The 14,002-nt window shown below is 39.5% G+C and overlaps 2 protein-coding genes across 4 annotated transcripts in view; one reads left to right on the plus strand and one right to left on the minus strand.

Moving 5' to 3' along the window:
* The window catches only part of PEPD (peptidase D), an 873,572-nt gene that overhangs the window by 26,299 nt on the left and 833,271 nt on the right, over window positions 1-14,002 (plus strand). The gene's annotated exons all lie outside the window — the stretch shown is intronic.
* Window positions 1-14,002, minus strand: part of LSM14A (LSM14A mRNA processing body assembly factor) — a 59,415-nt gene that overhangs the window by 18,496 nt on the left and 26,917 nt on the right. For all 3 annotated transcript variants that reach the window (XM_050768470.1, XM_050768471.1, XM_050768469.1), the window contains exons 3-4: window positions 12,624-12,753; window positions 766-888 (exon numbers count right to left, since the gene is read on the minus strand). In XM_050768470.1, the coding sequence (XP_050624427.1) occupies window positions 766-888; window positions 12,624-12,753 (253 nt within the window). The remainder of the gene's footprint in view (window positions 1-765; window positions 889-12,623; window positions 12,754-14,002) is intronic.

A 14,002-nucleotide genomic window follows, 5' to 3' on the forward strand; every position in this document is an offset into this window, starting at 1 on the left:
AAAAAAAAAAAGCCAGGCCCAATAGCTTATGCCCGTAATCCCAACACTATGAGGAGGCCAAGGCAAATGGATCGCTTGAGCCCAGGAGTTTGAGACCAGCATGGGCAATATAGGGAGACCTCAACTCTAATAAGTAAATAAAAGAAAGAAAAAGATTAAGAAAAAAGAAAGAAAGAAAACAAAGAATAAAAGGTATGGATAACCATTTAAAATTATGAGACTGGCTGGCTGAAAAGCAGAATTTTAATAAATAAAATAATCCTTTAAGAAGCTTATTAAAATACAAATCCTCAGGCTCCAGGTATTCTGATGTATAAGTCTCAGGATTTAAATTTTTAAGAAGCAACCCAGATGATTCAGTTGTGGGTGGCCTACATTGAGAACTACTACTCTCCATCCTGTGGGGATGTTAGGGAAAATGTAACAGCATAATACACAGTTTTTTTCAGATGATATTTCCAATTCATCTTGGATAGCTCAACTTTAATGGTGAGTCTGAGCCTAATTTGATATATTTCAGTGTTACATACAAGTTATATAATTTCTTTGCAAAAAAAGTCCAACTTAGAGAATGCTCAACTTTTTAGTTTCATGATCTAAGAACTGTAATAAGTCTAAATAGTGAGAGTCATTCAATAATATATTCATTGCAATACACCAATTTGGAGAAAACTTTTACAAGCTGCAAAAGCTCTTACATTCAGAAAAAGAGAAAAACCACTATAGAAGTTTAGAATGGAAATACTTTAGGATGAGATAGCTTACCTTGAGATAACTGTGTTTTTAGAGATCTTGAATCCTGTGTAAAGGCAGAACCAACCGCACTACTTTGGGGTAAGGTACCACTGTTTGATGTTTCTGTTCCAAAGGACGTCAAAGAGTTTCCAGCTTAAAGAGATTTTTTTAAATGATAAAAAAATTTAAAAAAATGTTTTACATTTTTCAATGATATAAAGTAATGTAGCATTTTAATGATGGTAATTGCCTATTTCTCCCCCCAAAATCTGTACAAATTAATAATCTTGGAAATTGAAGTGTACTGAATAGTTTGGGAATTCTATGGCAATATGGGGGGCGGGGTGGGGGAGCCAATATACTGTCCAGTATCCTTGGATGCAAGCGATGTTTATAACACATGGAATACTGTCCCAGGCAGATATGCAGATGGGACAGCAAGGACCCATATCAGCTAAAGAAGTAGCAGAAATGGTACATTCAACACCAACATTAAGGTTCAATGATTCTAATACTACGTATCTGGACAAATAGCCAAATTAGCAGACAGGTTTACAAGGAGCTTTTTCAGCATTTCCAAGGCAACAGACTGGTTTCAAGGCTTCCCCTTAAGATGGGACTGTGAGGCTGCATTCTGCCTAAAGCAGCTGCAAAAAGTTCTGGCAATATGAGTAACAAAGTCCCTAGAAAGGGCCCAATTCTCTGCCATACTAGGTTATATCAAATTTCTTTAAGTTTCTACAGTACTTAGGGATCATTCACTTTTGATATACTGTGCTCTCTCCTTAGTATTTCATCTGTGCAGGTTTTCACTATATTTCAACAGCACCTCCCTGCTCCACAACCTCTAAATCCAACCTAAAGATGGTAGTCAGAGTGATTTTTTACAAAATATAAATGTAATCACACTACTATCGTGCTTTAGACCTTCTGATGGCTTCCCCTCAAGATAAAAGTTCAAACTATTTACTTCAGTTAATAAAACCTACCTCTTCTCTCATCATTTTCTATACTTTCACCAGTCTAGCCCACAGCAGAAGTTTATCCTTCTGCTCTTAAAACACATGAAGATTACAATCATGCCCCTTGCAATCTGCTCATTTTCAGGCTCCAGTTCCTTCAACCATAACTCACTTTACATGGTCTTTATAACACTCTCCCCTTCCTTTCTTGCACTCCTAATTTAATGAATTCTATTTGTTCTTATCCCTCTTAAAATGTGGCTTCAGGGCCAGGTGCAGTGGCTCACACCCGTAATCCCAGCACTTTGGGAGGCCGAGGTGGGCAGATCACGAGGTCAAGAGTTCAAGACCAGCCTGACCAATATGGTGAAACCTCGTCTCTACAAAAATTCAAAAATTAGCCGGGCGTGGTGGTGCACGCCTGTAGTCCCAGCACTCGGGAGGCTGAGGCAGGAGGATTGCTTGAACCTGGGAGGCAGGGGTTGCAGTGAGCCAAGATTGGGCCACTGCGCTCCAGCCTGGGCAACAGAGTGAGACTCTGTCTCAAAAAAAATTAAAAAAGTGGCTTCAGAAAACAGCACAGTATCTTAGTATCTTAGACAAGGGGAGCTAGTGGGACTCCCTTGAAGGTGAAATCCAGTCTGGCTAGAGCTCCAGTAAGCTCAGGAGAAGCCTAACACAACTACCCATAATATCCCAGAAATGTAGGGACTGGTGCTTTCAAGAATTCTGTAGGGAGTAGAACCCATCCAGTTATTTCTAGTATTCTTAGGCGATGACCAAGACATCAGCCACTTTGAGATGTATGTTTCCATCTCCATGCTGCTCTGTGTTTCCTCACCTGGCTTGGCCTCCCATTGCTTGTCCTCTGGATTACGCATTCAATGGTTAGAGCAAATCTCTTACGTGAGTTCCTGATCATGACACATACCCCTCCCTCTACTCCAATTCTACTACCAATTTATGTCTATAATCTATTTCAAATTATTTTTAATTTATAGTTTAAGCCAGGTGTCAAGTTTTATTTTTTCCACAGATAACCAGCTGCTGCAACACCCCTTATTATAACAATGTCTTTTCTCTCCATTGAACTGTCTTGTTACTCTGTTGTAAGTATTTGAGTGGGTCTATTTCTGGATTCTCTATTCTTTATTCCTGGTCTGTTAATGTGGTAAGTTACAACGGATTTTCAAATGTTGCAGCTTCCCAGTCCTGAGATAAATCTTTGTCATTATATACAATCCTTCTTCTGAAGTGCTGGTTTCTACTTCTAATGAACATTCTTACATTTATGTTCATGGGAGACAGTGCTCTATAATTGTCTTGTAACAATCTAGTCATAGTTGGTATTTCAGTTATTTGGCTTTGGTTATAGGGTCAGCAAATATTTCCTCTTCTTCTATTCTCTGAACTTTCTTTTTCTCTTTTTGAGATGGAGTCTTGCTCTGTCGCCAGGCTGGAGTGCAGTGGTGTGATCTTGGCTCACTGTAACCTCCGGCTCCTTGGCTCAAGCGATTCTCCTGCCTCAGCCTCCCAAGTAGCTGGGATTACAGGTGCACGCCACCATGTCCAACTCATTTTTTTTTTTTTTTTTATTTTTAGTAGAGACGGGGTTTCTCCATGTTGGCCGGGCGGGTCTCCATCTCCTGACCTCGTGATCCGCCCACCTCGGCCTCCTAAAGTGCTAGGAATACAGGTGTGAGCTACCGTACCCAGCCTTTTTTTCCTTTTTAAGAGACAGGGTTTTTGCTCTGTTGCCTTGGCTGGAGTGCAGTGGCACGATCATGGCTCACTGCAGCCTTGAACTCCTGGGCTCAAGAGATCCTCCCGCCTCAGCCTCCCGAGTTACCGGGACTACAGGCATGTATCATGGTGCATAGCTGTCTGAGTTTGTGTAAGATTAGTAAAAATTATTTCTTCCCTAAATGTTTGGTAGAAAGTAACAGTAAACAGTCTAGAATTTTCTTTCTGGGTGATTTGAAATTACTGTTGCAATTTCATTAAAAGATACAGAGATAACTGAGATTTTATTTCCTCTTGTGTTGGTTTATTATTTTTCAAGAAATTTGTCCACTTCATTTAAACTATCACATTTGTTGACACAAAGCAATTCATATATTCCCATATTATTCTTTTAAGGTCTACACTGATGTCTAGTCTTTCATTCCTGGTATTGGCAACTTGCTTGGTTCTTCTTTCTTCCCTTAATCAGTTTTGTTAGGGGCTTATCAATCTTATAAAATAAATAAATAAATAATTAAACCCACCCCAAAGAAACTCGTCTTTGCTGATATATAATCTATTTCTATTTCACTGTTTTCTGCTCTTTTTATTTTCTTCCCCCTCTACTACTTTTGGAATAATTTTCTTTCACTTTTTTCCTAGCTGTCCCCTGACGTCCTCACCAACTGTTTTTAGAGACATGGTGTCACTCTGTCACCCAGGCTAGAATGCAATGGCACGATCACAGTTCACTGCAGCCTTGAACTGCTGGGCTCAAGGAATCCTCCCACCTCAGTCTCCCAAGTAGTTGGGACTACAGGCATTCACCACCATGCCCAGCTAACCATTTTTCCTTTGTTTTTTTTTTTTTTGTGAGACAGAGTCTTGCTCTGTCGTCTAGGCTGGAGTTCAACAGTGCGATCTCGGCTCACTGCAACCTCCACCTCCAGGTTCAAGCGATTCTCCCGCCTCAGCCTCCTGAGTAGCTGGGATTACAGGCACCTGCCATCATACCTGGCTAATTTTTGTATTTTTGTAGAGATGAGGTTTCACAATGTTGGTCAGGCTGGTCTCGAACTCCTGACCTTAGGTAATCTGCCGGCCTTGACTTCCCAAAGTGCTGGGATTACAGGTGGGAGACACCACACCTGGCCATTTCCTAGCTTCTTAAACTGGTAGCTTAGAGCACTGACTTTTAAAATTCTTATTTTCTTTTTCTTTTTATTTGAGACAGTCTTGCTCTGTCACCCAGGCTGGAGTGCAGTGACGCCATCTCGGCCCACTGCAACCTCTTCCTCCCCAGCTCAACCAATTCTCCTGCCTCCGCCTCCCAAGAAGCTGGGACTACAGGTGCATGCCAACGTGCCTGAGTAATTTTTGTATTTTTAGTAGAGACGGGTTTTTACCACATTGGCCAGGCTGGTCTCGAACTCCTGACCTCAAGTGACTCGCCCACCTCAGCCTCCCAAAGTGCTGGGATCATGGGCATGAGCCACTGTGCTATGAAAGTTTTCCTAAACACAGTTTTAGCTACACCTACAAACTTTCTGGTTATTAAATTAAAAATACATTATTTTAAAAGTATATCATTTTTTTTAAGAGACAAGGTCTAGCTCTGTCGCCTTTTCTGGAGTGCAGTGGCAGAATCACAGCTCACTGCAGCATCACAGCTCACTGCAGTCTTGAATTCCTGGGCTCAAGCAAGTCTCCCACCTCAGCCTCCTGAGTGCTGTGACTACAGGTATGTACAACCATACCCAGCTAATGAAAAATTTTTTTTTTGTAGTGACAAGGTCTCCCTATGTTCCCCAGGCTGGTCTTGAACTCCTGGCCTCAAGTGATCCTCCCACCTTGGCCACCCAAAGTGCTGGGATTACAGGTGTATGCTATCACACCTGGCCTAGATTAAAAATATTCTCTAATCTCCCTTTAAATTCTCCTTTGATCTATTAGTGATTAACAAGTTTACTTGATATCAAATTATCTGAGGATTTTTCAAGTTACCTTTATTAATTTCAAGTTTATTTTGTGATTTAAGAATATACCATGTATGATTTTATTCCTTCTGGAATTTAGTGTGACTTATTTTATGATCCAGTATTTGATCTATACTGTTGAGCAATATAGATCAAAACAATATTCTGCAATTGTTGGGTACACTGTATTATAAAGTTACACATTTAGGACTGTTGTAGCTTCCTGATGAATTGATCCTTACCTTTATGAAGAACCAACCCCCGCCCCTGCTTTATCTCCGGAGGTAATCCTGATCTTTAAGCTCCTTTGTCTGATATTAATGTATGTTTTCTTGTTATTGGTGTTTGCATGGTATACCTTTTCTATTCTTTCACTTTCAGTGCATTTCTTATAAACATAATATAGTTGGGCCTTGTCTCTTTTTTTTAAATTCAGTCTGACACTCTCTGCCTTTTAACTGAAATGTTTAATCCCTTCAACGTTTTACCAAAGTAGATCTTTAACAATCTTTTTTTTTCTTTTTTTGAGGCAGGGTCTCACTCTGTCGCTCAGGCTGGAGTGCAGTGGCATGATCTTGACTCACTGCAACCTTTGCTTCCTGGGTTCCAGGGATTCTCCGGCCTCAGCCTCCTGAGTAGCTGGGATTACAGGTGCACGCCACCATGCCCAGCTCATTTTTTTGTATTTTTAGTAGAGACAGGCTTTCACCGTGTTGGCCAGGCTGCTCTTGAACTCCTGACCTCAAATGATTCACCCGTCTCAGCCTCCCAACGTGTTGGGATTACAGGCGTGAGCCACTGTGCCTGGTCTGATCTTTAACAATCCTTAGTTTAACATCCATAATGGTTGAAACACCCCCTGACTTTATGCTAACTGTAAAGTTCATAAGCATCTCTTCAAGCTTCATCACTTGGTGATTAAAAATTAGTCTATACAAACACTGGAGCCCTAAGAGAACCATCCTCCAATATGGTTTGGCTATTTCATCAACTAAAATGTACCTACTGATGGTCTATTCAGCCAATATTCCTCCATCTGGTACATAAGATTATGAGACTTAAACAGCATGCCACGACATGCTAGTCAACAATCTCAATTATTTGAGAACAACTAGCTGACCTTATCAATTGGAGTAAATATAACAGAAAAAATATCTAATTGCTACATGTTTCTTCATTTTAATCCTTGCTATAGAGTTACTTTAGATAGTTGGTCAATCTATACCTTTCACTGTTTCTATTAATCCTTTTTCTAACTGCAGCAGCAAGCTCTTGCCACTGTGCAGTGGTAACATAGGGAAATACTGTTTTGATGCTTCATTTATTGTGAGATGTTTAATTTTTCCGAGAGTTCAGAAATTAAGGCCAGTAATGATCTAATCTCTTATACATAAGAATTATTTTTGCATCAGCTTTAAGAAAGGTGCTTTATTTCTACCTGGTATATTATTCTTCTCAATGTATGAGAGTATATATTCTTCATAGACTTGCCAAAAGAGTATGTATATAATGAAGCTTTTGAGTTTTTGTCAAACTGATAGTGAGAAATCGTGTCTTAGTGTAGATTTAATTTGTATGTTTTTCACTATAAACAAGGTGATTTTTTATTTTTTTTTTTGAGACACAGTCTGGCTCTATTTCCCAAGCTGGAGTGCAGTGGTGCGCTCTTGGCTCACTGCAACCTCTACCTCTCAGGCTCAAGCAATCCTCCCACCTCAGCCTCTGGAGGAGCAGGGATTACAGGAGCGTGCCACTATGCTTGCCTAATTTTTTTTTTTTTTTGGTAGAGATAGGGTTTAGCCATGTTGCCCCCAGGCTGGTCTCCAACTCCTGAGCTCAAGCAATCCTCCCGCCATGGCCTCCCAAAGTGCTAAGGTCTTTGTACTCCAGCCCGGGAGACAGAGTCTCAAAAACAAAACAAAACAAAAACCAAACCAACCAACCAAACAAATGAAAAAAAAAAAAAACCAAACAAAAAAACTTATTAAAAAGCAATAATAAGGGTGGGCATGGTGGTTCCCAACACTTTGGGAGGCGGAGGCAGGCAGACTGAGCCCAGGAGTTCAAGATCAGCCTGGATAACATGCTGAAATGCTGTCTTTACAAAAAATACAAAAATTAGCCAGGTATGATGACACATGACTGTAGTCCCAGCTACCAGGGAGGTTGAGGTGGGAGGACTGCTTGAGCCCAGGAGGTCTAGGCTGCAGTGAGCCATGGTTGTGCCACTGAACTCCAGCCTAGGTGACAGAACGAGACCCTGTCTCAAAAAATAAATAAAAATAAAAAGCAATAGTAATAACATGAAAATGTAAACATATAAAATTTTCTCATCAAATAGCAATAGTGTGATCCAGATTCATTTAAATTTCCTTTTAAAATCAGAATACTAGGAACCAAAAATGAAAAGAGGCCTAGCTTAAAATCTGGTTTACTTTGTGCCAACAAAAGCTAAATTTGGCTGGGCACGGTGGCTCACACCTGTAATCCTGGTACTTTGGGAGGCTGAGGTGGGCGGATCACGAGGTCAGGATTTTGAGACCAGCCTGACCAACGAGGTGAAACCCTGTCTCTACTGAAAATACAAAAATTAGCCAGGTGTGGTGGTGCATGCCTGTAATCCCAGCTACTCAGGAGGCTGAGGCAGGAGAGTCGCTTGAATCTGGGAGGAGGAGGTTGCAGTGAGCCGAGATCACACCACTGCACTCTAGCCTGGGAGACAGAGCAAGACGTCGTCTCAAAAACCAAGCTAAATTTGAGTTAATTCCTTTTCTGAAAAACATCTGTCACCTTGACCAATGCCACAGCTTTCCTCTTCCTGATTTGGTAACTTGTAACACTTAGTTTTCTAATTAGCCACTTCACAAATTATCCTAACCAATATGGAAATCAATTAATCAAAAATAATCTGACCCTGCACAAATTATTCTACTGACATGGAAAACACCAGTAAAATCTTCTACTTTTGTGACATCCAAATAATAAAACAACAACCCACAATAATATTAAAATTAGATAAAAATATTTATAAAAAGCATTTCACAGCCGGGCGCGGTGGCTCAAGCCTGTAATCCCAGCACTTTGGGAGGCTGAGACGGGCGGATCATGAGGTCAGGAGATCGAGACTATCCTGGCTAACCCGGTGAAACCCCGTCTCTACTAAAAAAATACAAAAAACTAGCCGGTTGAGGTGGTGGGTGCCTGTAGTCCCAGCTACTCGGGAGGCTGAGGCAGGAGAATGGCATAAACCCAGGAGGCGGAGCTTGCAGTGAGCTGAGATCCGGCCACTGCACTCCAGCCTGGGCGACAGAGCCAGACTCCGTCTCAAAAAAAAAAAAAAAAAAAAAAAAAAAAAGCATTTCACAACCACAAAATACTCTGACTAGAGAGTAAACCTTGAAGAATGGCAGAAGCAGTAGTTACTATATAGATACTATGTGCTTGATCCTGCTCAAATTTTTGAACATAATTAGTTACATAAACTTCATGGTAACATAAGAAGTACAATGATGATCTCAAAGTCAGTTAACTATTTAATTTAGTCAAAGAAGCCTCAAAAAGGATAATACAATTTGCAATCATTCCTTATTTGAATCCCCAAGAAAGGATTCTAAGTTATAGTTAACACACAGTATATCTTGATTTAACATGAATAACATTGATCTTACTACTGGATTTGGAAATTTATGGACCAAAGTTACACTATTTCACCTAAAATAAGTCTAAAAGGAATTAATTTTTAATTCTGAAAAATGTCAAACCTATGTTAAAATTGAAGGAGTACAGAGAATATCAATATATTCCTCACCTAGATTCATCAACTGCTGACATCTAACCAAACCCACTCTGCTTCTCCATCTTTATAGCTTAATATGCACATTTTTCTTTTGTTTAGAGAGGCTAAAATCAATTTGGTTCTTTACTTTTAAATACTTCAAAACCACCTCCCCCAAACAAAAACACTCTCCCATATGATTAACCAGAAAATGAACAGTAATAACAACATCCAACAATTAGTCCATACTCAAAAGTTCCTTAGCAGTCCCTAAAATGTTCTTCACACCAACTTTTTCTTTAAGTTTTCTTTTTCTCCCCTGCAGGAAACAAACACGCCAACTTTTTAAAAGCCCAGGATTCGATTCCATATTACATTTGGATGTTATGTCTCTTCAGTCTTTGCCAGCCTAAAACAGTTCTGCTGCCTCTCTCCATTCTTTGTAATATTGAATCTTTTGAAGAGTGTGGAAAACTGTCTTGCAAAACAACCCACCTTCTGGATATATATGCCCATTTCTTCAAAATTAGATTCTGCATATTCAGCAAGAACCCCACAAAAGTGATATTATGTTTTGCCCCCCACCCCAATAATCGCAACAGGAGACACATAATTGTTTACGGCAATGCTAAACTTGAGCACTTGACGAAGTTGGTAACCACCAGATGTCTGTGTTACAAGGGTACATTTTTCCCCCTTTGTAAACTGTGGGATGATACTTTAAGATCATCTTAATATCCTGTCCTAACACCTTTTACCCAATGACTTCAACATGTAATGATAATCCTTGCTAACTATTATACTGAGATTAGAAAATGGCAATTTTCTTTATCAATTTTATTTACCACTCCTTCTACTTATTAGCAGACATCTTTATGTGAAAAAAGTAGATCTTTTCCTTTGTTTTTCAATGGGCCCTGGTTCCTTTTAGTGGGGAGTGGTATTTAGAAACTGAGTCTACATGTGTTCTTTGCTACTGGGTTTCCATTGTTTCTAGGTCCTTTCTATGAACAGAGCTAGGAACTCACCAGTTTTTAAAAAATGGGTCCATACTCATACCATCTATTTACATTCAGCATCACAGGGTTCTTTCTCACCTTTCCCATTCCATATTTATATCTCCCTTCTCCATGGTAAAAACACTATTTCCCAATATAAGTATTTTATTCATTTGCCCTATTCTATAATACATACAAAACAGTTTAAGAATTAACACCTGGCTGGGTGCAGTGGCTCACACCTGTAATCCCAGCACTTTTGGAGCCCAAGGTGGGCAGATCACTGGATGTCAGAAGTTTGAGACCAGCCTGGACAACAGGGGAAAACCCTGTCTCTATAAAAAATACAAAAAAAAAAAAAAAAAAAAAAAAAAAAAAGAAATCTAGCTGGGAGTGGTGGTGCACGCCTATAATCTCAGATACTTGGGAGGTTGAGGTGGGAGGATGGCTTGGGCCTGGGAGGCAGAGGTTGTAGTGAGTCGGGATCGTGCCACTACACTCCAGCCTGGGTGTCAGCCAGACATTATCTCCAAAAAAAAGAAAACAAACAAAAAAAAACCCAAAAACCAAAAACACCAATAATACAAATCAAAGTCAAGTTTTCTAAATAGTTCTATTTGTTGTTAGAATATATCCTACTAAGTGCGTAAAAGTCATCTGAATTATTTTTTCTTCTGTGTGATTATCAATTTAATATGTAATAGCATCTGTGGTTTCTCTGTTCATATTCATTCAGTTTTATCTATTTTTTTTTAGACGGAGTTTTGCTGTTGTGGCCCAGACTGGAGTGCAATGGCACGATCTCAGCTCACTGCAACCTCTGCCTCCTGGGTTTCAAGCAATTCTCCTACCTCAGCCTCCCGAGTAGCTGGGATTACAGGCATGCACCACCACGTCCAGCTAATTCTGTATTTTTAGTAGAGGTGCAGTTTCTCCATGTTGGCCAGGCTGGTCTCGAAATCCCTACTTCAGGTGATCTATCCGCCTTAGTCTCCCAAAGTGCTGGCATTACAGGCGTGAGCCACCGCGCCCAGCTCATTCAGTTTTAGTTTGCTTTTTTTGCCGTTCTTTTTTATTTAGTGAATAAGTAAAACATTTAAATGCTTAAGTCACACCTGTATAAAAAGTATATTCATTGGAAGGAATTTAATAATATTAATAAAACTTGTTAGCATATTAATGAGTGTCAAGATACACCTGAAACTAAATTTGTGGTGCAGTGAAACAGTAAACTGATAATATAATTATTTCAAAGAAATTTTAAAAGATTAGGGGCAAAAGCTTGAGATTTAAAGTTGCTTTTTTTTTTTTTAAAGCTGTTCTTTACCGTGGGAATAAAGGTGTACTTAAACACTAAAATGCACAGCTATAAAAACAAAACAACACTGAGCTAATCTGATTACATCCAGCTTTTGCACTCAATAGCCCTTGACCCTCCAGCCGTAAGTAAGCCTGTTATTCGCTCAGCCCTGCTATACATTCTCATTAGTTTTGTTTCAAACCCAGTGTTACAGAAACAAAACACCAAGCCCTCAATCATGCTATGCGTATCTTTATGTGTGCATGTCTTATGTATGTTTAAAATAAACGTTTTAGGCCAGGCTTGGTGGCACATGCCTGTAATCCCAGCACTTTGGGAGGCTGAAGTGGGTGGATCACTTGAGGTCAGGAGTTCGAGACCAGCTTGGCCAACATGGCGAAACCCCATCTCTACTAAAAATACAAAAAAATTAGCCGGGAGTGGTGGTGCACACCGGTAATCCCAGCTACTCAGGAGGCTGAGGCAGGAGCACTGCTTAAACCTGGGAGATGGAGGTTGCAGTTAGTGGAGATCATGCCACTGTACTCCAGCCTGGGCAACAGAGTGAGACTCTGCCTCAAAAAAAAAAAAAGAAAAAAAAAATTGATTAATTAAAATCCAGGCCAGGCACAGGGGCTCACCTGAGGTCAGGAGTTCAAGACCAGCCTGGTCAACATGGTGAAACCCCACCTCCACTGAAAATACAAAAATTAGCTAGGTGTGGTGATACATACTGTAATCCCAGCTATTTGTGAGGCTAAGGCACGAGAACTGCTTAAACCCAGGAGGCGGAGGTTATAGTGAGCCAAGATAGTGCCACTGGACTTCAGCCTGAGTGACAGAGTGAGACTTTGTCTTAAAAAAAAAAAAAAAAAAAAATCCAATTACCAATAAGATTTGGTAGATACTGGATATACCCAGGTGTAAAAAAAATGTTACCTCGTGAAAACTGACTTTTAAAAACCCACTAATATCATTAAGAATATTAAATAAAGGCTTTAAGATATCATCAAAATATGTTCTGAATGCCATAAAACAAAGTTACAAAAGGAAACATCAAACAACATTTCTAAAAGTTTGTGTTGAGTTTCTATAAACTCAAAGAAAGGAAGAATACAAAAACAAACAAAAAAACAAAAGAAAAAGAAAACATACCAACACCAACAGCACCAAACTGCTGCCCAACTAAGGAACTTGGACTGAACTGACTGTATGTGGGCATCCTGCCGAAAGGCCCGTAAGAACCCATGGACTGGAATGAAGAAGTCGATGAGCCTAGTGAGGACTGAAGGAAAATCATGAGTTATCTTTCCAAGCTCTAAGCAACATGTATATAATGAAAAAAATTTCCAGATTTTTACACTTTTAAGAAAACTATTAAAACGACTAAATATAAAACGAATTACAACATGCACTTAACATTAAAATAGCCAAACGACCTTCTGATTTCAATATTTGTCTATAATGTGCCAATTATACTCAATGTAACTTACGAATACTTTTTCTACACTAAACTCCCCATTTAAGAGTTTTATAGATTGAGGAAAGAAAGTTACTTAAGTACAGTAACTTTGCTTAAAGAAAAATATGAGAAAAATCACACTTAGTAATAATGGGTTTTAGTCTGATGCTGATATAAATCTCACATGTGATTTCATTCTTATTTTCAATCATTTGAGGCCTACTATTATATTCACATGAAAGAGATGCAGAAACAAACATATCCCACATAAAACCATTTACATGTTTACTTATAGTTATATTAAGTGGAGGAACATTTTATAAAAACTTTAACTTAAACCTAAAGCATATAAAATATATAACATATACTAATACATGTACTTCATATATTATCTTATTATAAACTGTTTCATAATATAAACATGAAGTGTATTAAAGGCTACCAGAACATACATTCACTGATGGCAGGACCTTTTCTTTGTGTTCACTACTAGTGTTAAGCACATGCCAGACACTCTGTAAATACTACGGAATGAATGAATAAGAAGATCAAGCAGAAGTTTGTGATGACTGGAAGAAGTTACTCAACACCATTTTCATATGCACTCTCTTAGTTTTTCTCCTTCTATAAAACTGATTACTCAAATAACTGGTTTCCTGGAGAATTATCGAAAGCCATATAAAAGAGACAGTAAGGTAACACCAGTGTTTGGTGTAGGGAGCTATCTCTATTAAGAAAGTGTCTCTTCCTTCTCCATTTAAAGAGATTTACATTTTCGGCCGGGCGCGGTGGCTCACGCCTGTAATCCCAGCACTTTGGGAGGCTGAGGCAGGTGGATCACGAGGTCAGGAGATCGAGACCATCCTGGCTAACACGGTGAAACCCCATCTCTACTAAAAATATAAAAAATTAGCCGGGCGTGGTGGCAGGCGCCTGTAGTCCCAGCTACTTGGGAGGCTGAAGCAGGAGAATGGCATGAACCCGGGAGGCAGAGCTTGCAGTGAGCCGAGATCGCGCCACTGCACTGCAACCTGGGCAACAGAGCAAAACTCTATCTCAAAAAAAAAGTAAA

The sequence above is a fragment of the Macaca thibetana genome, chromosome 19 (assembly GCF_024542745.1).
Source record: "Macaca thibetana thibetana isolate TM-01 chromosome 19, ASM2454274v1, whole genome shotgun sequence".
Lineage (NCBI taxonomy): Eukaryota > Metazoa > Chordata > Mammalia > Primates > Cercopithecidae > Macaca > Macaca thibetana.